At 40.3% G+C, this 26,695-nt stretch overlaps 1 protein-coding gene across 3 annotated transcripts in view; it reads right to left on the reverse strand.

Moving 5' to 3' along the window:
- Positions 1-26,695, reverse strand: part of VPS13A (vacuolar protein sorting 13 homolog A) — a 138,276-nt gene that overhangs the window by 106,473 nt on the left and 5,108 nt on the right. For all 3 annotated transcript variants that reach the window (XM_081942022.1, XM_081942021.1, XM_081942023.1), the window contains exons 2-8: positions 22,670-22,713; positions 22,466-22,508; positions 16,517-16,612; positions 14,460-14,561; positions 11,413-11,519; positions 10,624-10,683; positions 10,160-10,219 (exon numbers count right to left, since the gene is read on the reverse strand). In XM_081942022.1, coding sequence (XP_081798148.1) covers positions 10,160-10,219; positions 10,624-10,683; positions 11,413-11,519; positions 14,460-14,561; positions 16,517-16,612; positions 22,466-22,508; positions 22,670-22,713 — 512 coding nt within the window. The remainder of the gene's footprint in view (positions 1-10,159; positions 10,220-10,623; positions 10,684-11,412; positions 11,520-14,459; positions 14,562-16,516; positions 16,613-22,465; positions 22,509-22,669; positions 22,714-26,695) is intronic.

Raw genomic sequence — 26,695 nt, forward strand, 5'->3', positions numbered from 1 at the left:
AATTCTTCGGTACCACAAACAGGCGGGAATAAAAGTCCTACCCTTCCTTTTTTTTTAAAAAAACAAAGTTTTATTGGTTTTTTGATATTTTACAAAGGGAAAAGGTAAGGGAAAGGTTACAAATTTTGGCAGCTGCGAAATGCGGTACGTGCACCCCCCCCTCCAAACTCATAGTATACATTTACATAAAATTCAATATTAAGTAGTAACATATAGTCAGTGTGATAAATTCAATTGGTAATTTCGATCAGTTTATATCAAGTGACTTTTCTTACTCATTTTTGTGATCTGAGCTTTCTTGATGTCGCCCCATCTCCCCCCGCTGGCAGAGCTCCGGCCCCTCCCGTGTCTTGTATGTCTGTTAAAGAGTCTTCTGATTTTTCTAGGAGTACTTTGTTTTTCTCCATAAAGGCCTGCACCACTATGGGTGTATTAATTCTAACTCTTGTCTCCTCCCAGAATATTAACATACCTTCAGGCATCGACCATCTAAACCACACCCCCTTCTGGTATAATTTATTCGCCAATTGCGAATAATTTTTTTTCTTTTTTCCCTCACTTTCTTGGGGATCTGTTTCAGAATGGTTATCTTCTTATCTTTGTATATCAAGGCTTGCCCCCTTTGTGCACTCAGAATTTCATCTCTTGTGCTTTTCCTAAGAAATTTAATGTGTACCTCCCTGGGAACATTGTGTGTTCTAGCATAAGCTGAGTTCACTCTATAAGCCAGGTCTATTTCCCACCCCATCTGTTGTTTCTCCTTCTGGATATACTCAGCCAAAATGCTTGTTATGATGTCCCTTATATTTTCATCATCTGTCTCCATCACGTTTTGAAATCTAAGATAAAAAGACATTCTCTCAAACTCTATTTTCATTTGTTGGGTGTCAAGTTCTTTGTTTCCCTTCTGCACCCCCTCTATCCCCTCCCTCATCTCAGCCGCCCTACCCTCCAAATGATCCAGTCTCTGTGAGTTCTTATTAATTTTATCCTGGTTCTCTTTAATTTCTTCTTTCATCTCCTTCAGTTGTCTCTTTATTTCCTCTTGTCCCTGTAGAAGTTGCTGAAACATTTGATGAAACTCCAGTTCCGTAGATTTAGGTTGCATTAAGGCTGTTATCGTTGATTGTGTACTAGGACTGGAGGTTGCAGATGTCGGGGCAGAGGCAGCAAAGCCTGGCTTTCCAGGAGGTGGTTTTTTAGGTGGCATTGTTTATGGAGTAAAGAGTCCAGTCAGTATAGAGAATGATCAGTCAGAAGGGTAGAACAGCCAGGAGAGTCCAAGAGACAGAGGGTCCAGGCAGAGGGGAATTTTCTAATCACCCTGGCAGAAGAGCAAAAGTTTTTCACTCCAGGGAGTTCAAAAACAGTCAAACACACAAGAGAATTGTCTGAGTAGCACGGAGACAAAGACCAGAAGCCTGAAGTTTTGAAGGTGGAGTCAAGTTTCACATTTCATAAAGACAACGGAAGTGTGCCATCTTGCCCTGCCAGCTTCGGGTTTAGAGGCAACAAATAAAGTTTTCAAAGTTCAAAATTCCCAAAGCTTCCAGATCATCATTATATTATAAGTTTAAGTCCGAAAATCCACTTAGTATGGGCGTGACACAGTGGTGGGTTTCTGCCGGATCGCACCGGATCACGCGATCCGGTTGGCCGATGAACCCGGAAGTAAGTTTCCTGCCCCGCCCCTTTCACGGGACGGCACTTGCCTGCGCTCCACCAGCTCGGGCGTGACCGGAGAAGTTTCTCTTCTCAGAAATGTCTTCAGTGGAGCGGTGGCAGCCTGCGTCCCTTTCAGGAGCTCCACTGAAGAAGCTTCTCCGGTCGCACCCAAGCTGGTTCACGCTGCAGAGACGAAATGCCAGCCTTCGGGTTGCAAACCCCACCTGCCTCCCCTTCGCGCCTCTTGCAGCTGCCAGCTGCTCAGGAAAGGCGGGAGGCTTCAGCTGGCCAACTTGTGTAAGACAAGACAGGCAAGCTGGTGGACACATGACTCTGCCCAGGATAACGTAGAAGGTGCAGAATCAGCTCTGTCTGAAGGCGAGAAGGCTCGGAGCTACCACCACCCCTGCTTGCCCACCAGCCGAAGCCTCCCGGGAGGTTTTGGCTGACGGGTGCGCGGGGGGGGGGGAGGTCCAAGCTTTTTGCCTTCAGGCAGAGCAGCGCGCGGAGTCCGTCTCTCTCCTCCTCCTCCCAGCCCTGCAGAGCAGCGCGCGGAGTCCGTCTCTCTCCTCCTCCTACCAGCCCTGCAGAGCAGCGCGCGGAGTCCGTCTCTCTCCTCCTCCTACCAGCCGAAGGAAAAGCGCCGGGAGACGAGCTCTGCGCGCTGCTCTGCCAGGCTGCAGCGCGTGGAGCCCGTCTCCCCGGGGCTTTTCCTTCGGCTGCAGGAGGAGGAGAGAGAAGCCACTTCGGCCTTCGGCTGCAGCACAGCGGAGGATCGGCTGCGACAGCCTTGCAGAGCAGCGCACGGAGTCCATCTCTCTCCTCCTCCTACCAGCCGAAGGAAAAGCGCCGGGGAGACGGGCTCTGCGCGCTGCTCTGCCGGGCTGCAGTGCGTGGAGCCCGTCTCCCCGGGGCTTTTCCTTCGGCTGCAGGAGGAGGAGAGAGAAGCCACTTCGGCCTTTGGCTGCAGCACAGCGGAGGATCGGCTGCGACAGCCTTGCAGAGCAGCGCACGGAGTCCGTCTCTCTCTTCCTCCTACCAGCCGAAGGAAAAGCGCCGGGGAGACGAGCTCTGCGCGCTGCTCTGCCGGGCTGCAGCGCATGGAGCCCGTCTCCCCGGGGCTTTTCCTTCGGCTGCAGGAGGAGGAGAGAGAAGCCACTTCGGCCTTCGGCTGCAGCACAGCGGAGGATTGGCTGCGACAGCCTTGCAGAGCAGCGCACGGAGTCCGTCTCTCTCCTCCTCCTACCAGCCGAAGGAAAAGCGCCGGGGAGACGAGCTCTGCGCGCTGCTCTGCCGGGCTGCAGCCCGTGGAGCCCGTCTCCCCGGGGCTTTTCCTTCGGCTGCAGGAGGAGGAGAGAGAAGCCACTTCGGCCACTCTCTTCCAGACGCCCAGCTGGGACCGAAAAGGTGCCCTTTTGACCAAGAAGGGATCAGCTGTGAATGTGGAACTGCGGGGTCTTTTCAAGTGCGTAAGCTGAGCAGAAGGAACATCCGTTCCTCAAACCCAGCGCTACTCCCACCTCCCCATTGTCCGAGTTGCAGCAAGTGAAGTGCCACGGGCGGCAGGCAAAACGAGGCTTCTTTGCCAGCCTCCCAGCTGGCAAAACAGAAATTTTCGCCAACTGGAAGGTATGTGTGTGTGAGAGGGGGGGGGGAGAGTGAGAAAGAAAGAGTAAGAGAGAAAGGAAGGAAGGGAGAGAGAGAGAAAGAGAGAGAGAGAGACAAAGATAGAAAGAGAAAGAGAGAAAGAAAGAGAAAGAAGGAAAGAGAAAGAAAGAACGTTGGAGAGAGAGACACAAGACGGATGGAGGGAAGGGAGGGAGGAGGGAGGAAATAAGTGGGGGAGAGAGACAAGAAAGAAAGAAAGAAAGAAAGAAGGAAGGAAGACAGAGGAAGAGAAAGGAAAGAAAGAAAGAAAGAGGGAAAGAGAGGCACAAGAAGGAATGAAGAAAGAAAGTAAGTGGGGGAGAGAGACACAAGAAAGAAAGAAGAAGGAAGAAAGAAAGGAAGAGGGAGAGAGACACACAAGAAAGGAAGGAAGGAAAGGAAGGAAGGAAGGAAAGAAAGAGGGAGAGAGAGACACAAGAAAGAAAGGAAGAAGGAAGGAAGAAAGAAAAAGAAAGAAAGAAAAAGGAAGAGAACTTATGATCACAATTGAGCCCAAAATTTTGGTTCCTAAGCAAGAGCATTGTTAAATGAGTTTCACCACATTTACAAGTTGGTCACTCCCACCCGGTCACATGACTGCTAAGCCACGCCCACAAAATAGGCCACACCTACGGAGTAGGTTCCAAAAAATTTTGAAACCCACCACTGGCGTGACATCATTGGTTTGGCTCTCCCCCTCCTCCTTCCCTTGGGGCTGGGAGCACGATTGTTTCCAGCCGCTTGTCCGGGGGGGGGGAAAATCCCCCTCCCTCCAGCCACGCCTCTCTAAGTCAAGCCGAAAAGTAAAGTTTACACAACTGACAAGTTTTCAAGTTTGTAGTGGGAATGGAGAAAGTCTACGCCTCACCGCACCGCCGCTGCATCCTTCAGCTTTCTTTATCTCCGCACAGCCTCACAGCGAAGACGCCGGAGCGTCTCCCCTTCGTGCTCCTCGGTGCCTGGAGCAAAGCGGGGGCCCCCTGCCGGCCGCCGCCGATCCAGGGGTTCCCCCACCACGCCGCTCCTCCGGCAGAACGCCTCTGCGGGGCGTCCTGTGCCCCCCAAGGAGTGGGGAGCCCACTGGGGATGCGCAGGGCGAGCAGTCCCTGCCTGTCGCCGTCAGCCGCCGGAACCGGAAGTCCAAAGTCCTACCCTTCCTGATGGGGAGGAACCAGTTGGATGGCCCAGATCTCCAACAGGTGCTGAATGGCCTGTTCCATCAGTGCCCTCTTGCGAGGACACCGAGAGACCGGGCATGGCACAAAGTGATCCTGGGGGGATGGAGAGGAATTCTAGCATGAGACCAAATTTGACAGCTTTGAGTACCCAATTGTCTGTTGTGGTCTCCTCCCAGTGGTGGGTAAAGAATGCCAGGCAGCCTCCGATCGGAAGAGAGTCCAGATAGTCATTTCCTATGTGAAAATTGGTGGTTGCCTCCTCCACGGTAAGATTTCTTGGAAGGGAAATGCTGTGGGTTTCTACTGGACCTGTCCTGGTGAGATCCCTGTCTGGGAGTGTAGGAATGGCATTGTGGATGGGGGAAGGAAGGCCCCCCCGTCCACCGGTCGAAAGGGTGACCTCCTATAGAAGGGAGCGAGCCAACTGTCCTGTTTCTTGTAGATGGATGAAAGGACCTTGCGCTTGTCTTTAGATTCCGTGAGGTACGGGTCTAAGGGACTACCAAATAATTAGGTGCCACTGAATGGGGAGGCTGCTAGGCGCCACTTGGTACAGACATCCACCTGCCATGGCTTGAGCCAAAGCAGACACCTGGTCGCAACCAAAGAGACCATGGCTTTAGAAACGAATCTAGCAGCATTAAGGGAAGAATCAGCCGCAAATTCAACCGCTGCCCTGATCTTGTTGAGATCCCTATGTGATCTAGTGTCAGTAGGAGTGATGCGCTCCTGAAGTTGTTCAATCCAAACCAGGGCCGCCCTGCAGAAGGAGGAAGTGGCCGTAGAGGCCCTAACAGCCCAGGCCCCAACCTGATAGTTTTTGACTAAGGTTTGATCTGACCTTTTCTCCTCAGGCTTGAGAACCTCCTCAGGGGCTCCAGAGAGCGCAGTAGGTGAAGACAGGGCTGCAACCAGTGTGTCCACTGGGGGAGTCTCGAAGAACTTGGTGAGGTCTGGTGCAATGTTGTCAAGGTTGGTCGGCTGTGGGCCCGTGCCTGGAGACTTCCACTGCTTCTGGATGATGTTCAGGAATATCTTGGGAACAGGGATCACCTCTTTTTCCACCGTGGGTTCGGTGAATGGCATACTGGAACCCTCAGTTGAAGCCGGTTCTGTTGGTTTATCCTGTGAAGTAGAAGCTGAAGCAGAAGATGGTAAGTTAGCAGCTTTAATGGCCTTAAGTAGAAGGGACTTGAATCAATCAGTTTTGAATAATCCAGTAAAGGCAGGGGTATCTGGGGTGACTACCTTGTCATCAGACAGGTCTGAGTCCTGCAGGTTATCTTGCTCCCCACCAATTGAGGCCTGAAAAGTAGAGGCAGAGGGATCAGGTTGCTGAGCCGCAGCAGAAGATTTATGCTTATGGCCCTGTGATAGAGCAGGTTGAGGTTGCTGCTGTAGGCCAGCAGCCATGACCTGTTTAATGGTTTCAGCAATGATGGTTGCCATATCAGCATGAGAAATGTACATGGTGTGGGGGGCCCAGAACCATGTGTAACCGGGAGGGAAGCCTGTTCAAAGGTGCGCTCCCTATTGAGGAACATCAAAGAAATTGTTTCTGTTGTCAGGCTCCATCGAAGACGAGGACTCGGAAGAAGACAATTCCCCTTCTGAATAGGCCAGAGTGGGGTCAGGGCCCATGGGAGGCAAGACAGGTGGAGCTGGGGACGCCACTTGGTGATCCTCGGAGGGAGGGAGGGAGGGCAGTTAGACTATGTTGTTTTTGGGCCCTCTGAAATTCTTTCTCAAGGGCCTTCTGTCTGTGCTCTTCTGCCCTGGTAGTCGCCTTAGAGACCTTGGGGTTTACTCCTGAGGAAGGGGCTCTTTGGCTTGCCTCTTCCTGCTGCTCTTTGCCCCTGATGGCCCTGCCTCCTCTAATCCTGCATTCATATCCATAGCTGGATCAGCCATTTCCCCAAACATAAATCAACACCCCAATAAGATAGGCAACGGTGTCACCCGTTTGCTGGCCAGGCGCTCCTGATCCGATCCACCTGGGGTGATCCTGCATTGCTGGGCACTCCAAACAGCTGCTGTAGAGTTCTCGCCTTTTTTAAAGCGTCCAAAATGGCCGACTTTTTTCCCCTGAGGCTTTTTCGAGCCTCAAAATGGCCACCGATATTAAGTGTGGCCAGGCAATCTGCAGAATGGCCACCGGACTCGCCTGGAACCGCTGCACATGAAACGGCCGGTCGTGCGTCCCTCCGAGTGCCCAGAATCAAGGAGCGCCGCGGGGAAGCAGCTGTGGAGCCATAGCTCGTGAGCTGGCCAATCTGATTGCAAGGCAGGCTTCCTGAGCGAACTCGTGGCCGCAGGCAATCAGACAGCTGAGGAGAGGCAACCAGAGATCAGTTTTGAATTTCCCTCCAATTTGTAGAATAAGGATTATTTAAGGACCCAATTTAAAGGAACAACATTTTTTTTGGAAAAATTCACCAATTAAAGGTATAATTAAATAATTTGGAGGAGAGATCAATTCTCACAGCCAGTCCAGGTTGGACTGAATGTGAAACTGGGGAGGAGCCACAAGGGCCCGATGACATCATAAGTGTAGACTCAGTCCGATTGGTTAATGGACGGCGCATACCCAGTCTGGCTGCTGTCTCTACGATAACAGGAAAATGGCTATTAGTATGTTCCAGCAGTAGAACTGATTTTTTTTTTCTATTTTGAACTACAAATGAAATTTGAATAAAACAATTCATCTGATGAATAAATCACTTTATTTTATCTAAAAGGAGACCAAAATTTCAAACAGCCCAGCAAGATAATATTAAAATAACACTTAAAGTATATCTGCTTTAGCATGGGGTGGACAGGACAATACAACATTGTATTATTTCATTCAGTTATTTTAATTATTGGTGACCATTTTAGTCAAAATTATTGTAACTTTTGTATTTCTGGATTTATTCAATTATTATTGGCCACAGTTCTAGTGAAATTAATTTAAGAGTTTTATTTGTTGATTTGTCCCGCAGTGAGTTTGCTGTGGCAAGTTGGCTGCAGCGAGTTAGATGTGGCAAGATATCCCATTCCATTTTAAATGTTTTAAATAATTATATCCATTATAGCAAGAGTTTTGAAAACTATGGTTCGGAATCTCTGGGACTGTCATGAGCAGTTTGGTATGTCACTGTGATTTTTCTTTTAAAAAGTGACCAGGCTTCCACAAGGAGAGTAGAACATGGTCATAATTTGCTCTAAGCTCTACTCTTTATTTTGACTATGTAAGTCCTAGTGGCCTGCTACAAAGTCTGAGAACTCTTAAAATACATAGATTAAAACATAATTATTGAAAGTAAAAGGTATATTTATTTCTTCTTCAATCCTAACCCCAAAGCAAATTATCTTTACTTATGGGTGCTGTCACATATATTTATCTATCCTTTTAATTGATCATGATACTGAAAAAATTGCCCTACGGCTATTTTGAAGCAATAATTAAATCATTACAGATATTAACCAATATCTAAGAATAGACATAAATGTTTAAGAATATCATATATTAACTTGCATACGATTCTATATTAAAGCATCTAGGTAGTTCATGAGGAACTGATCTGCTGGATAACTAGCAAGGTAATTCAATGTTAAGCATGAATTAAGATAAATTACCCAGAATATTTCCAACAAATGTTATGGTAATTGAGAAGTATGGAGGTAGAGCATCCAACAGTACATCCAACATGTTGGAAGGCAAAAGAAGGCTACTATAACAAGATATCAAACACTGTGGCAAATAAAATGGTTCGTCTCAGTGATCAATTATCATAGATTTTATGAAGTTTTAACATGAAACTGAATGGGTCTAATGCATACTTACTGCAAGTATAAAATCATTTCATTACAATGAATGAAAAAAAATACACTTTTGGTATAAAGTCCTCATAATTAACACAAAGTATAGAACAAAAATAAAGTAGTCAACAATACGTTGATTTAAAAAAATATTATTGGAAGAAGAGAATTCAAATTTCCTTTGAATTGGGATAGTTAAGTATGATATATAAATAATAAGTATATATTATTATATAGCATATAAATACTAAGGAGGAAAGGGTGTTGAAAGAATGAAAAAAATGTGGCCTGTGTCTGTTCTTCATTGTGCTAGTTTTGACAATAAGGAAGGCTCTTTCAGCACACCAAACCCTTGGCCTTCTCACAGCCCTCCCTTCCTATCATCTTTGCTTTCCTATTTATGAGACTGAAGAAAGCTCTTGCTTGTGTAGTAGTTAATAAAAAACATATAGCCACTTCTTCAGATTTTGATGTTTACCTGATTTTATTTACTCAATTCAAAACCAGCTGAAGCAATCTTTGGATCAGTTAAAAAATGGGGTTGCTATACTTTATCTCTTATTTCTAGGTTTATCAGAAAAGTAAAGAAATCGCTAAAGTTTCATGTACCAATGGTCTATGAATCATTAACTGGTTATCACACTTTACTAAGCAATAATTTCAATTTATTTATCAACTTTACCACCCTGAGTTCCTGAATAAAAAGCAGGTCATAAATCCAACAAACTTTTAGTCCCTTCAGTGTGTCAAAATTACCATATGCACATAAAAAAACTTGCCATGTAGCAATTCAGTGTAGTTGTGATTTAGCTCTGTTCAATATGAGATTAATATGTAAGTAAGTAAGTAAATCTTTATTACGGTCAAAGACCAGCAATACACATTAGTTTTTACAATATGTTAAAAAATACTGACATTTAAGATACAAAAAAGTATTGACATTAAAAGTGGAACATAACATACATGTTCTCAGATTGTTCGGGTCACTCCCTGGTTTACCTAGGTGCAACGCTGTCAAGTATAGGAGTAAATACAATGGTCCAAAGATTGTTAGAGATATGTCCAGATAATTGGTACAAGATGACAACTATACTTCTGTAGCCAATTTTTTTCTTATGGACATTGCAGCAGCACAGAACTTTGCCACTGCATGCGTGGTAACCGGGTTAGTGTCCTGGAGGAGAAAGCCTACATAAAAATTGTCTGCCCTCCCTGGCAATCTCTCTAATAAGGGGAGAATATGTGCAGACCTACAAGCTCTGTATAGCTCACAGTGTAATAGAACATGTGAATTATCTTCCACTTCTCCTTTACCACATATACAAACCCGTTCTGCTATAGGTGTTCTCCTATACCTGCCCTGGAGGAGTGCTTTAGGAAGAATGTTAAATCTGGCTCTGAAGAAAGCTATTCTTTGTTTTGGGAAGATCAGGTCATTTAGATATCTTGCCGATTCCCACACACCCTGTTTGATTCTGTCCCTACTGTGGAGAGGCAACCTATTTAGTTCTTCTTGGAACTCCATGTCCTTCATTCTATTAATTACTACTTGCTTTGCTTGATCAAAGCCTAGGGACATTAAGAATAACGGTGAGAGCCCATAAGAGCCTAGTTTGTGACCAATTGCCTGTTTCCAGGGGGAGGGGAAATTGTCAGTCAACACTAGGGGGGACAGTCCCTCTGGAAAGAAATGCATTTTAAGCCAATGAATGATCATCATCTTCCAGGCTCTTACCTAAATTTCACAGATTAATATGTGAAACAAACAGCAAAAGAATGAAACCTCCCTTGTGCTTTACATTAACACAAAACTCAGAAGGTGTCTCACGGCACATTCTACTCAATTGGATTTCCACCTAGGACTCTACCTTATAGAACAATTTAGTGGTTGCATCTTGAATACATGGATTCCAATCCTGATCTGAAGTCTGAAATAGAAACATAAGTTATTCTGACATTACTTTATTTATGAGATAAAACAACATTAAGACTTTCCCAAACTGTCATCAGGAACACCTGAATGAATTTGTGCACTGTTCCATATTTAGAAGTAAAGTCTGAATCTTAGTCAGTTCCCAAGTATAAAAATAATCTTTCTGTGGAGACCACCCAAATTTCAGATCTTTTTTCTTTATAAATAATGCAAACAATTTTATTCTATATTCAATATTTATTCAATTTAAATAATAAAACTAATTGTGCTTAAAGTTATGTCTTGCTGACTTTTGAAGTTGTCATTTAATACTGAATTATTAAGATTAAAGAGGCTACATATTAAGACACTCAAAAATAGAAACAAGTTTTTAATTAAAAACCTAAGCAATGATAATACCTGTAAACTAAAATTTTCGAGTGAGATACCAAATGACAACGGAATATCTTTATTTGTGATCTGCAAAAAAAAAAAAAAAAAAATCAATATGCAACAATGTAATACCAGTATATACAGGTATACAACATGCAGGATGTAAAATCTGTGGCAACATTTGTGCCTTATAATAAAAGAAAACAGACATTTTTTGACAATTTCTCTATGTATAAGTATTGATTTTATAAACTAGAATATGAATTACTATGATGAATTTTGGGTTAAGATTAGTTAACCTTTGTATCTTAACTATATCTTTCAGCCCAATATTCCCAACATTGTATCCTTAGTATTCTATTCTACACATACTCCTTTATTTATACATATTTTAGATTAGTGTACTGCTGCATAAAAGAGTACCTTCCAAATCTGAACTACAGTTGTATAACTACTACGGGCTCCAGGCAGAGAAAAGCTGTGCTTATTTTTAAATCTAAGGGTTGGAATGTATATAGTCATTAGTTCTGCAATCCACTAAAACCAGAGAAAGAAGGGAGGATTCAAACATTTGCTCAAAATGTTTCCTAGCATTACACCAGTACTTAAAGAAATAATTTGATATGCAATTTTGTAATCATATCATTGAAACTTTCAAAATTATGATGCAATAGACAAATAAAGACAGCACTGACTCAACTATTTCAGCAATCACTTTCTTTATGGATGAACAGAACAAAGATTATCCATGTATCCATCTGAAGTATCATTCACATTTTTAAAACTTATCTGAATATTCTATGCACATATACTTACATCATCTTCATATCGTATATGGATGTTGGAAATTTTCAATTGAAGGTTTCTTATAACTTGAGTAATTAGCTTTTCTATGAAAGTATCTTGCTTTTCTTGTGCTTTATCTAAATCAAGTGAATGAATACTTTATATTATTAAGCAATGGAGACTACATTTGATTTAGGAAGAAAAATAATATTCAGGAATACAGGTAACAGATAATTCCATATATTTTTTATTTATATATTCACATAGACATGGATACCAGAAATAGTGTAGGTAGAAATTAAACATGAGTTCCTTTGAAGGGCTGAATGCAATCATCTCTTTTTCCATCAACAGATGTGTGCCTTGTTAAACATGGAAAACTAAGAAAGGGTGCTTAGGAACTCATTTGATGTAATCATTTGAGATGACACAAGCAGCCATGCTAAAGTGTGATGGAAGTTGGTCAGTCAAGCCTAAAATAGGGCTAAGGGGATAAAGAGAAGAGTGAAGAGAAATGAAAACTCAAGACAAAGGATCACTGGAATCCTTACAATAAATGGTGCCTCAGCTAAGTGAAGTGAGTTGAGATCCTCTATATAACATTTGTGACTGAAATCTAACAGGGACAAAGTTTGGTGCTGACTGAAGCAATTAAAGGACTACAGTTGGAGCCAGACTGGAAGTGAACATTATTCAGAACCTCAGTCTACAATGATTCAGCTCCACAGCATTAGAAAATAATAATAGTGAATAACTAAATTGGCAGGCTGCAAGCGATGATTATTTGTGATTCCACAGGCACTTAATAATTCATTAAGTGGGTAAAAGGTCTACTGAATCCAAACTGAATTATACCTTTTAAGAGACTTATCAAAGGAGCAGCCAAACCTTAACATTTCATTTAACCAACAGCATATATCCTATGGTAAAATACTTACATTTAAGCAAATGCAAAATTTGTAAGACAGGCAAATAATAAATAGCCACAAATATAACTGATGACTGTACAACTTTTGGAAATATTTTGATATATTTTGAATAAATTGCAATTCTATATTCAATATATTCAAAATAATAGATTCAACCACTTCTGACATTTCTGATCATGGGATCTTTCTGGATTTGGTACCAGAAGCAATCAGCATGAAATAAAACACAATGTATTCTGCATTACAAAAGAAAACAGCCTCAACTAGAATACTGCTAAAAGTTTTAAATGAATTTCTCAGTTTTAATTTCTAATACAGTAAATATTGGTAAATATAATGCACATAAGCCAAAGCTTCTTTGGTCATGTATCATTTTTAAGAAGGAAACCCAAAATATTTGAGAATCACTGGTTTAAAAGGATGAAAAACAATAACAAGCCAATAACAGAATTCAGAATTCTAGAAACAATTTGGAATGACATTTGCAAGTTTGTTTTAAACACTAAGCAAGATCCTTTTGCTGCTTGCCTGATTGCCTTTAGAACATTCCTAGATGGATCTTGAAGAGAGTCAGATGAAAAGTAGAACCTTCTTTGAAAAGCTTTTTGCTTCTTGTCTGACCCTCTTTACATCCTTTCTTTAGGACTCCTGTAAAGGCAATCAGACAAGCAGCAAAAAGATTTCCAAGGACCCAGCTTCCACCATGGCTGATGGCTGCATGGGTTTTGCCCTAGGCATTTTTTTCTTTTGAGTAGATTTTTTTCTTCAGCTCCTCAACCTCAGCTGCAGAAGATTTTCTTTGTTCCCTTCCTTCCTTTCCTCTACTCTTCAATCTGGCAGTCACTCATCAAGATAAGTAATTTACAGATTCTGTCACCCTCTTTCCAGGCATTCAGCAAATTTAGCAAATGAGGTGGGAAAAGGGATCAACATTGGAAGCGGAGAGTTAGTTTCAGCACCTAATTGGTGGAGGAGTGGGAAGAAAGATCAACAAGTCTGCCCCTCCCAACTTTTTTTCCGTTTTCTTTATTATTATTTAAATTTTTTAATAAGTTTTACAATTATTACCCCCCTTATCCTTCCCTCTTCCCCCATCCCTACCCCTCTTCCCTCCCTCCCTCCCAGAGCAAAATACAGGGTATAAACATTAAACAACCATACGCAAACGTAAGCTAACTAATTTTAACATGTTACTATTCTTGTGCTTTAACTCCCCCTTTATTAAACTAGCTTTGAATAAATTGTAGCATTCCTTATGCCTTCATTCATAAGCTAACTGAAATTTTTTAGTCCGGTATTTGTTTTGAATATAGTCAATCCATCTTCTCCAGTCCAGCTTATACTTCTCATCTGAGTGGTCCTTCAGATACGCTGAAATTTTGGCCATCTCTGCTAAGTTTACTACTTTTAACGTCCATTCTTGGATAGTGGGCAACTCTTCCTTCTTCCAATATTGCACCACCAACAATCTTGCTGCCGTCATTAGGTTCAAAATCAAATTAGTCTCTATAACAGTACAATCTGAAACTATACCTAACAATAACTATACCTTTCTTTATTGAAGAAATTAGATTTTGGCGGGAGGGAAGGGAAGGAAAAAGCCTCTTTTGGGATGCCTCTCCTAAAGCTGCCATCCTTGCATCCAGGTGGCTGGCTTTTCCAAAGCATAGCACGATCCCGGAGAAATTTGCAGTCTCCCAAAGACCAGCTGATCTGGGTAGAAAACTCCAAAAGCAGTCACCGTTTCCACAAAAAATTGTTGGAGTACTGCAAATAGTGCCTGCTTCTAGGAGGCATGGAGTGCAGGCCCAAGCACTGCAGGGTCCCAGTAGGATGAGAGTAGGATGAGAGGAGAGGTGGGGGGCACTGTAGTATCACTGTGGTAGGTTGTAAGGGAAAAGGACATGGAGGGTGCTGCAGTCACCATAACTTTGGAACAAGATTGTATGTAGCCTGGGAGAGGGAGGGAGTCTGTCATAACTTCAAATGGCTATTAAGGGACTGATCATATCTCAAAGGCTACCTGTATTTTGTAATTCTTTTTAATTTTACTGGCTTCATATTTATTTCATTTTGATATGCTTTATTTTGTGAGCCATTCAGTTGGAGTTGGAATTAAAATTGAATGACTATTGCATCTTTTCTTACCTTTGTCAGCAATCTTTTGTTTCGCATCTTCAATTCTTTGCAATTCCTTTTGCTTTGCTTCCAGATGTTGCTTTTCTTCTTTTTCAGCATCATATTTAATACCTAACAGAATGGATTACTTTAATAATTAAACACAACTAGATTAAATCAACATTTGAAATTACACAAATACAAAATTAAGTCCTATTTGACTGTACTTACTCTCTGTATGAAAAAATATTTAATACCTATTCTTTCTAGCAGTAAGCAAAAGTCATTCTTCAAGAATAAAACAATGCATTAAAATAGTTTTCCTATATATAATGGATGGGTATAATGATATGTAGGAATGAAAGGATCTTTGGAGATGGAGAAAGAGCTGCAGGCTAGACAATTGCCTTGTAAAATATTTCTCAACTCACAGAAGGAAAGGGGCAGAGGCAGCATTTCAGAAAGGGCCCTCCATAGTTTTCCAGAGAGTAAAAGGAGAAATAATTTCAATCTTTAAAAAAAAAGCTGTTAAAGTAATTTTACAATAAAGATGGAGTTAGTACTTAAAGAGTTGTGGTTGTCTGGAGTACATCAAAGGGCTAACAACGTACCTATGCAAACATGCACCTATGACTCAATAGCCAAGAATCATAGGATATTTGCAGAACATCCTATGTCCAGAATGCAAGAGCTATGAGAGGCAAGCAGGCATTTTCATGGTGTTGTTAAGATTGCAAAATATATCATCAAATATTTGGTACGTGACAAACTATCTTTAAAAAGTTCACCAAAACCCGAAAGTTTGAATTTAGGTTGACATTCATTCATTGATTTGTAAACTGGATTATGCCTTTATTGCATAACTATTTATACCTACCATATTTTTCAGAGTATAAAATGCACCTTTTTCGCTCAAAAAAAGAGGCTGAAAATCTGGGTGCATCTGATACACTGAATACAGCATTTTTTGCCTCCCGAAACCCTGCCCCCTTCACCGAAATGGCCGTGCAAAGCCTTTAGGAGGCTTTCAGAGTGCTCCTGGAGGCTGGGGAGGGCAGAAATGAGCGAAAAATGGACTGTTTTTGCTCAGTGTTGCCTCCCCAGCCCCCAGGAACACTCTATAAGCCTCCTAAAGGCTATGCATGCCCTTTTTTTTTTGAAAAAAAAGGCCCGTTTACACGAAAAACAGGCCATTTTTGGAAAATCTGCAGAGTGCAAAAACTTTTTTTTTTAATTTGCCTCTTCAAAATGTTGGTTCGTCCGGTGCATCTTATACTCCGAAAAATACAGTACTACTTCTCGTTATTTTACTTTATTGATTTACAAAGAAACCTCTTTTTTGTAGCATCAATTTATCTAGAAAATTTTGGTGAAGAATTAAGGACAATGTTCTTTAAAGTATTCTAGCATTCTTATAAAAATTCTAAGCTTAATGACCTGTTCTGAATCAGAATAGATACTTTTAGAAAGAACAGGTGTATCATTTGGGAGTTTTCAAATATGTTGTTAGATGCATTGGGGGGAAAGCTTTATTGGTAAGAAGAAGCTATGTTCAGCTTCAGTTGATGTTTCAGATATAATATTTTAATAAACAAAAATCTATTTCCATTGAACTATAGTCACTAACATTCTTGTAGCTGGGCTTCAGTTAAAGATTATCACTGAAGAAGGTTCAGAAGCTTCAGGCTACAGAGAAAATAGCTGTTAAAATCTTGAGCAAGGTAGCTAAATAAATCCATGGGAGCTCAATCCTTAGCCTGTGAGCTACTAGACTCAATTTGGGGATCTGGTAACAAACTATCTAGCTCTAAACAGCTTAGGACCCATTTTCTTCTGCAGGGAAGTATGAACAGATTCAAATTAGATTAGACATGTTTGCTTTCCCAGAAATTGTCCACTAGACACATTTGGGATATTAATTAAACCAACAAATAATAATACTAACTGCTTCTTTCTTGCCAATCACAGATTATTTAAACTATTCAAACTATTGCATGATTAAAATATAGAAGCAGAAATTATAATGGTTAAATGTTGTTTTATATATTTATTTTACAAAATTCAATTCCATTTCTTAATAAACTTACTAGCTGTAGGTACTATAAGCAGATAAACTTCATCTAAAACAGCTTCAACTGGCTGAGTATAAAGGTTTTTCCATGGTATTTGCAAATTTAGCTGACCTAAAATAATAAAGAAATAGTCATTTTAAAAAAATCAGCCATATTTTAAATAACAACTTTAAAAAACATTTAATATTATTAACATTTTCTACTTCAAAATATTTCCAAGTTTCATATTTAACTTTAAATAAAAATAAGTTGTAAATTATACTGATAATTATATTAATCTGAGTCAAGCTAGATAATTACTCCTCATCTTTTTTTGCTTGGAATTTAATATAAATTCAATTTATATTCCTCATGATTTAAAACATATTATACATATATTTTTTAAAGTTGTGCAAATATTACGTAAAAGAAAAACACTTTAGGGACGGGCAAAAGATTCTATGCACTGATCACCTCATGCACAAAACGCATTAATTCTGAGTGGTGGTATATTTCATTGAGACACAGACTCTTAATGTTTCATCTGGGGACAAATCTAGGACATGGTCATTTAATTCAGTGGTTGTTCCAAGATGTGGCAGGGAAGAAAAGGGGACTATAATATGATTCAGCAGAGTAGGATAGCCGTTAAATGGAGATAAGCAAAGGAAAATGCAAAAAGATTAATGGGAGGAACAGGCAGGTTTGCTGGTTAGGTTTATGGAGCATTAGGTGTGTGTCACGAAGGGGAAACAAATAATGGGAAGATGAGAGTAATGTGCACCAGCCTTGCCCTACTTTTCCCACTTTTGGAATTTGTCTCAGCTAAAATATAAAATATACAATACTTTCCACCTTCTGAGTCAGCTGGACCATGGCATTTTCAGAACAATCCAGCTGAATGTTCAAGCTACAATGTACTTGTACCTTACCATTCTCCCATTACCATTAAATGTTTCTAAAACCATAGACTGTGAATATAAATCTGAACTTTATTTTCCCTATATGTATAAAAGCACAATATGGCACTATTTTACCCATGGAGAGGGGGAAGACCAGTGAAGTTTTTTAAAAAATATATTATTATTTAATATATTACTATATCATATGTTAATATAATATATTATTTCATATATTATTAAGTTTGTGCACTGTCCAATTCTCAATTATTTTGGAGGTTCACATCTTACAACCGTAAAAGGAATAAGAAATAGAGTAATAAGTAATAATAATAATAACCCCTCCAAGGAGCTTTACCTTGTCATGGTGGAAGGGCTTACGCAGTCTAGTGATCCTAAGGGCTATGCTGAACAGGTGCAACCATATCAGACAGGTGTTACGTGAAGGGCCAGACAAAATTTACTCCACAACCCATTCAAACATGGTGAATATGAGAAAAATGAAATGTATGCCGGCTGAACCATCGCCCGGATTAACAAGGGTTCCGTTGGATGCTATGGCTCTTGGGCATTGTGCACAAAATGAGCTACAGGGCTCAGCTCCCTCTGCTAGACAACTGGGGCATGGAGCTGACAAGCTATTGGAAAAAAAAGCAAAAAAGCAAAAAATCTGGACTAGGGGAAAAAAACACATCATTATTATGGAAGCTTATTATCAGTCTGAGCCAGAAATTCGTTTTGGATTTCAAAAACGAATGCATCAGATTTGGAAGGTGAACCACATGGACTGTGATATCAGTGAGAAAAGGCTAATGGACCAACAACGTGTAATTCTGAGCCACAAATTTTTCACTACAGCAGAATTAACAGGAATCGAAGAGAAAGCAACTAATGGTCTGAGTATACCAACAAAGAAGAGTAACTTCAAAAAATGATTTGCAGACTTAAAAGCAAACTGAGGAAGAAAGGGAGGAAGAGGCTGCTGAAATGGATGAAGATAAAGAACAAGGAAGCACTGAAGAGCAAGCACCAACAGATAGTGCTCAATTAACTGAGAAAGTAAAGCATCAAATGGAAGATGCTGAAGGAACACATTTGCCAAAGCTGAACCAAGTGAACCGGAAAGAATTGAGAAATGTACTAAAAAAGATTGATGAGGCTGTGCAAACCATTCAAACCACTACATTAGCTGAAACAAAGCAGTTGATGTATGCAGCAGCCTTCATAACCACCAAAGAATTGGGTTTGAAAATACAAAGGAACCAAAGAGGCAAGAAGGGGAAGCCTAAGTGGAAAATTCGGTTGGAATTGAAGATCAAAAAATTTCGTGGAGACTTGAGCAACTTAAAGAATCTAAGACAAGGTCAGTTAAAGAACAAGCAGGTCAAAAGCAGCCTGGAAGCAAGATACGATTTGGAGAATAAGGAGATTGCGGTAGTAATAGAAGAGCTGAAGCAGAGGGTTGTTGCCATTGCTGAAAAGATTAAACGGTATGAAAATCGAGTAACTCAGTTCAAGGAAAACTCACAATTCAGAGCAAATCAGCACCAGATTTATAAGAGCTTAGAAAGTGGAGATGGAGTAACAACAAATGAAAAGCCTGGTAAAGAGAAAGCTCTGAAATTCTGAAAGAATTTGTGGGAAAACAACAAGAAGCACAACATAAATGCAAAATGGATCAAGCCGGTTGAGGAGTCTATTAAAGTGCATAAAATGGAAGATGTGAAAATAAGAAAAGAAATGGTGCAAAGGCAGTCAAGAAAAGTGAAGAATGGGAGTGCACCTGGACCAGATGAGCTACATAGTTTCTGGCTAAAGGCACTTACAAGATCTGAACCAGATCTTAAAAACACCTGAAAATGATGAATGGATGACAACTGGAAGGACATTTTTGATCCAAAAAGATAAAGAAAAAGAAAAGGACCCTGGAAACTATAGGCCAATCACCTGTTTGCCAACAACATACAAGCTCCTTACTGGTATCATTGCAAACCAAATTTACGAATACTTGTAAAGAAATGACTTGCTTCCTGTAGAACAGAAAGGATGCTGCAAAAATTCAAGAGGAACAAAGGACCAACTGCTGATTGACAAGCTAATCCTAAAGAATTCAAAGAAAAGACGAACCAAGCTGTTTATGGCTTGGATAGACTATAAGAAAGCGTTTGATTCAGTTCCCCACAGCTGGATCAAGAAATGCCTGAAAATCTTTGGCATCAGCAGCAACATACAAAAATTCATGGAAACTTCAATGAACCTCTGGAAAACGAAGCTTATGGCTAATGGAGAAGAACTGGGTGAAGTTGAAATTAAATGAGGCATTTTCCAGGGTGATTCCCTTTCACCCCTACTTTTTATATTCTCAATGCTACCACTGACAACCATTTTGAAGAAGGTGAACTGTGGATACGAACCTGCAAGAAAGGACTGAAAATTTCACACTTGGTGTACATGGATGATTTCAAGCTGTTTCGTAAAACAAAAGCTGAGCTTAATTTATTAATTGAAAGCACAAAAGAATTTAGCCAAGACATTGGTATGCAGTTTGGAATTGACAAATATGCAACAATGGCAACCAAGGCAGGCAAGATCCTAGAAGATGATGGAAGACAACTTGAGAATGAAGACATGATAAAGGCAGTAAAACCAGAAGTAGGCTATAAGTACTTGGGGATTTTAGAGGCCTCTGACTTAATGCATAATAAAGTAAAGGAATTAACCTCAGCCAAGTACATTTGACGAATTTGCAAGATATTAAAGTCCAAACTGAGTGGAGGAAACATCATAAAAGCCATAAATACCTGGGCTATACCTGTAATTCGATACTCTGCAGGAATAATTGACTGGACCCAGATGGAGTTGGACAATTTGGACAAAAAAACAAGGAAGCTTATGACAATGAATCATGCTTTGCACCCTAAAAGTGATGTTGACCAATTGTATCTACCAAGAGCACAGGGTGGTCGAGGACTCCTACAAGTAAAGCAGACTGTGGAAGAAGAAAGACACAGCTTGAATGATTACATCCAGAAAAGTGAAGAACCAATGATTAAGGAAGTAAATAAAGGAGGCCTTTTGAAGACAACTAAGTTAAAAGCTGGATATAAGAAAGAAGTAATCGAGAAGCGAGCTGAAAATTGGAAAAGCAAAGCTATGCATGGCCAATACTTGAAAAGTATTGAAGGCAAAGCTGACCAAAAACTAACTTGAAACTGGTTAAGATCAGGAGTACTGAAAAAAGAAACAGGTGGCTTTATTTTGGCAGTTCAAGAACAAGCCTTAGCCACAAATTGCATGAAGGCAAAAATTCAACATGTTACTGCCAACAGCAAATGTCGCCTTTTAATGAGAAAGATGAGTCGACCACTTGATCAGCGGGTGCAGCAAAATTTCACAAACTGACTACCTACAACACCATGACTGCGTTGCTAAGATTATTCACTGGAAATTGTGCCAAAAGTTTGGATTTGAGTACAGCAAAAACCACTAGGATCATCAGGTTGGGAAGGTTTTAGAGAATGAGAAAAGTATGGTTCATTGACACTGCAATACCTGGTGATGCCCGAATTGAAGATAAGCAGCAAGAAAAAAATTCGCAAAATACCGGGACTTGCAAATTGAGGTTGAGCGACTGTGGAAAAAGAAATCATGTGTTGTCCCAATTGTAATTGGAGCCCTTGGAGCAATACCTAAAGGGCTACCACGCTATTTGGAAATTCTAAATTTACCTGACTTGAACATTCTGACTCTACAAAAAAAAAAAACGCCCTACTTGGAGCAACTTATATCCTCCGACATTACCTTAACAGTTCCTAGGTCTTTGGTTAGGACTCGAGCTGTTGAGCTGCCAACCAGCCCCAAAGGCTGTGAATCTCACCAAAGATTATCATAATAATAATAATAATAATAATAATAATAATAATAATAATAATAATAATAATAATAATAATAATAATAATAATAATAATAATAGAAGAAGAATGCAAACTGGTAGGAGCAAAAAACCAATCCATACAACCAAAAAGGGGACCTCAATCATTCTTGCCCAAGATTTGGCAAAGAGATGGGCTTTCAAAGCCATTAGAACACCAGCAAGATAGGAGTCAATCAAATCTCAGAGGGCACTTCATTCCCTAGAGCCGGCACTCTTCCAGGGACCCACCAGATGGCAATATTTAATTGAAGGAATCCAAAGTGCCCAAAATTGGCTAGGTAGATAACACTGGAGATACTGGAAATGGGTGCCCCTCAAGTAACGAAGTCCTATGCCATGCAGGGCTTTACAGATAACAACAAACTCCGACCTATAATGACTACTAACTTATTGAAAGCACGAAAAAAATACAACCTCAATATTTGAATCTAAATTCAAAAAATAGATACATAAAATATAGCAGATACAGTAGTCCTCGACTTACAACAATTCACTTAGTGACTGTTCAAAAGTACAACGGCACTGAAAGGAGTGACATATGACAGTTTTTTCACACTTACAACTGTTGTAGCATCCCGTGGTAATGTGATCAAAATTCAGACTCTCGGCATCTGACTCATATTTATAATGATTGCAGTGATCACCTTTTGTGATCTTCTGACGAGCAAAATCAATGGAGAAGCCAGATTCACTTAATATCCATGTTATTTGTAAAGCACTGTAAAGTGGTATATAAGTCTAAGTGCTGTTGCTATTATTAAATTAACAACTGCAGTGATTTACTTAACAATTGTGGCAAGAAAGATTGCAAAATGGAGCAAAGCTCACTTAACAAATGTCTCACTGAGCAACAGAAATTCTGGGTTCAATTGTGGTCGTAAATCAAGGACTATCTGTATATAAAGAAGCCAGATTAGATTAACCAAGAATACAAGTAGATATTTTTATGTATTCAATACAATTAATAATCTGCTAATTAACCAAAATGGTGAACCATAATAGGCAACATATTTTTACCCTATTTTTATGTTGTCTACTATGGTTCCTTGTTTTGGATAATAGCTGCATGATGAACCAATGCATTTCTAATACCATGTCTTTAAAAATACAAATTTAATTAATTATTGTAAGAAGCTTGGGAATTCTACTTACCAATATGACCTGCTTTAACTTTAAAGGGGACATCAAATTGATACTGTAAAGATAAATGTTTTATTACATTTCAATGATTAAAACATTATTATTTTAACAGCATAGAGCCCAGAATGTGCACAAATATTTTTAATTAATTCCTAAGACAGCATAAAAACACGTATTTATGAAGGACTATGATGCAAAAGGCACTTTAGTACTTACCAATGCATTTTCTTTTATTACAAGATTTTTAAGTGCTACAGCTCCTATTAAGAAATTTGGGGGGAAAAATCATAATCAGAAAACAAACTTAATTTACAATATTTCAATAGTCAGCAAACACATTTACGTTGCTCAAACCAAACTACATTACACAAGAGTTCCAGTAACATTATCATACCAGTATGTATATGTGAAATACTCTATAGCAATATGCAGCAAGTTGCATGCTAATCTTGGGTGGAACACTGCAGAGAAGAATGAGGCCTTGCGGGATTTCTTTGAATTGAAAACTAAAACTCTCCATCCATCACTGGTCTACAGTACATATAAACTTTTTCTTTCTTTCTGATGAAGTTGCCATGATATTGCTAATCACCAAAACAATGATTTTCAGTTTCTTCACCAAAAGGAAAAGAGAATCTAAGGGCTTTTTGTTTTCTTCTAGCAAAAAAGAAGAAAATCAGTTTTATATTGGCTAGCCACAACAGTTTTCAGTAGGATTTTGCTTCCCTTCTAACCAAAGGTCATCTGATATAGTTTTCTGAGTAGCTGACTGATGGGCAGATGAGTGGAGCTGAAGGTTGCATGGAACACTATACTGGCACCTTCCAAAGGCCAGGTGCAGTTCTCAGGCAACGAACTGCACCTTTGAAAAGAGAATTGCCCATGTAAATTCATTCTGTATCTACTTCTGGATAATCACACATGCACACATAAAAACCACTCCCTGAATTCACTGAAAAAATATCCAAAGCCTGTAGGCAGCAATGCCTTTAATAAAGTCAACTAATAGTCAGAGAATGAATTATTTATCTGCTGGGCCACAGAAGTTGGCGCATTATTAAAATCACAACTTCTGTAACTTGTAAGTTTTAAGATAAAGTGCAGACTTAAATTAGCTTCAGCTAGCTGTTAAGTTGGTTTCATGTTGCACTCAGATGCCAGGACAAGTCACCTTGGTTGATGTCACATTTGTAATAAGTCAAGGAAGTAGAAATTATATAGTTCTCATATCTATATAGTGATAAGTGGATATAAGAAAGAAAAATTAATCCAAAGTGTTGATCTTCACATAAAATAACCTGGAGAATAATTTTAGACAGGGCACTTAGTGATCTGGCAAGTACCGGATTTATCGGCGTATAACACGCACAGGCGTATAACACGCACCTTCATTTTAAGAGGGAAAGTTCAGGAAAAAAATTTAAATTTCAAATAAAGAACTTTGAAGCAAAATAAGGGTAGCTTAGAACTTTTTTAAATTAACTTTTAGTCGGGAGTCCGGGGAGAGGAGAGACGGCTCATCCATTCTCTCCTTCTCTCACCCACACCCCGCTGTCTAAAGCGCTTCCTTTCGCCCGCCCGAGCTCTTCCGCGGGAGAAAGAAAGCGTTTTAGTCGGGTGTCCGGGGAGAGGAGAGAATATTCAGCCAGTCTCTCCTCCTCTCGCCCACACCCCGCTGAGTAGCGCTCCGTGATCCTTTTCTGTGCGCCTGGCATTTAGGACATCCGGCTATCTATCTAAACGCCAGGCACACAGAAAAGGATCGCAGAGCGCTTCGCCCCAAAAGCAGCTGCTTTTCTGTGCGCCTGGCGTTTAAAACATCCGGCTATCTATCTAAACGCCAGGCACACAGAAAAGCAGCTGCTGTTGGAGCGAAGCGCTCCGCGATCCTTTTCTGTTTGCCTGGCGTTTAGATAGATAGCCGGATGTCCTAAACGCCAGGCACACAGAAAAGGATCACGGAGCGCTTTGCCCCAACAGCAGCTGCTTTTCTGTGTGCCTGGCGTTTAGATAGATAGCCGGATGTTTTAAACGCCAGGCACACAGAAAAGGATCGCGGAGCGCTTCGCCCCAACAGCAGTTGCTTTTCTGTGCGCCTGGCGTTTAAAACATCCAGCTATCTATCTAAACGCCAGGCACACAGAAAAGCAGCTGCTGTTGGGGCGAAGCGCTCCGCGATCCTTTTCTGTGTGCCTGGCGTTTAGGACATCCGGCTATCTATCTAAACGCCAGGCACACAGAAAAGGATCGCGGAGCGCTTCGCCCCAACAGCAGCTGCTTTTCTGTGTGCCTGGCGTTTAGATAGATAGCCGGATGTTTTAAACGCCAGGCGCACAGAAAAGCAGCTGCTGTTGGGGATCGCAGAACGCGAACCGGTGAAGCGCGCTCAGGAAGGCGGGGTAATGGGGTCACGTGTGCTTGAGGCTGAGGCAGCCTCAGGCTACTGTAAAAACAGTATCGGCGTATAACACGCATACATCATTTGCCCCCTATTTTTCGGGGGGGGGGAAAGTGCGTGTTATACGCCGATAAATACGGTAATAGCAAGAGCAGCGATACATACCAGAAAGACTAATGTGTTTTATTATTGTCATTTACTAACTGAATGATCATAATTTAGTTTTCACTAAAGTTTAACATTTTTTTCTGATCCACTTAGTATAATATTGTGTGCCATTTATATTGCATCTTCATAATATGTGAAACTGCTTTGTTGGCTACCTTCACATAAAAACCACTTACAACAAAGATGATGTAAAACATAAACAATGGAATAATTAGTTAAGGAGTGCAGTAAGAAAATCAACAAAGACATTCACAGAAAAAGCTATAAGGTCCTCTTAAAGGCTACATGAACAAGACCAAGTAAAATTCTTGGGGGGGGGGGGGGGGGAATAAGCATTTCCCAGCAATGGAACATCAATAGAACATTCAGTTGTACCAACCATACTAATCAACCACAATGATAATCCAGAAAACATGAGCTCATCTAATATTAGGTGATGGAAAAGTTTGAGTAAGTGTGAGCAAGTATAAAAATACAGAGATAATGAAAACATGATGCAAAATTCTATTTCATAATCAAGTTATGTTGTTGAAATGTATAGCAATGAACTATGTCGTTTTCAGGCAACCCAGTAGAAGAAAAAAATCTGTAATCTAACTGAAATGTAACTAGAATTTATTTAGTTGAGGCCAGCATCCTAGTCCTTAAATGGAAATCCAGAGCAAATACTGTAATAATGCTTCCTCTGGAGTTGTAAAGTAAGATTATGTTCCATTGGCAATATTTCCCTCTCAATCCCACTTCTGGTGGGATTTTCTCCCTTCTCTCCAGAAGACAAGCCACTAAACAGACGTTTTCCTTCTCCTTATATTGGGCATTTTCTTCTTCCATACTGTAAATAGTCAATGTTGACAGATGACAAACAAACATAATGGTGGAACAAATCTCTTATTTTGGGTATCTTTCACTGGAGAGACAACTTCAGGGAAAGAAAGGAGACAGTTCTGGTGCTACATATTGCATGAAAATTATTGTAATGAAGCGGCATAGTGACCAGTCACGTGAGATGGGGCCAACTCTTATTTTCTGAGCTAGAACTTGAACCAATTGTTGCACCTACTAAACTAAGCATCTACCTGAAAATGTCAGGACTTTATGAATAAAAGTATAGGTACTATCACTGAGTTTCACTATTTCCCCCACACATACACAGAAGAAAGTGATAAAAAGTATATTAGAAAACAGAGGCAAAATTACTACTACCTTTCAAACTTGAAGATAGGTGCTGTATCATTTGAGCAAATTCCCTAACCAATGATTAATATGTAATGCTGTTGTATTTATAGTTGCATGGATTTTCTTACTGGTATTTCAATCACTCTAAATTTAAACACCAGTACAGTACAATATATCCCTGACCACAAATAACACCGTTAGTGTTAGGTATGCTTTTCTAGTATTCTCTTTTTTCTATTCTCTTATTTCCAATACTATTTATAATAGAAATGGTAGCTTGCTTCCTGGGCTCTGTTTAACTATGATGCTATTTGAAATATTTATTAAGTTCATATTACTTTGCAAAAAATATATACACTATCTAAGAACAGATTGAAGATGCATTTCATATATTCTAAAATCACAAATTATATCAGGAGCTAAATAAGCTGTCTATAACATACAAAAAAAACCAAGTTGTTTTTTACAATTTAATTTGCACAGCATTCCAAGAGCTACAG

This window comes from Natrix helvetica (genome assembly GCF_964273705.1).
Source record: "Natrix helvetica genome assembly, chromosome: 2".
Classification (NCBI taxonomy): Eukaryota; Metazoa; Chordata; class Lepidosauria; order Squamata; family Natricidae; genus Natrix; species Natrix helvetica.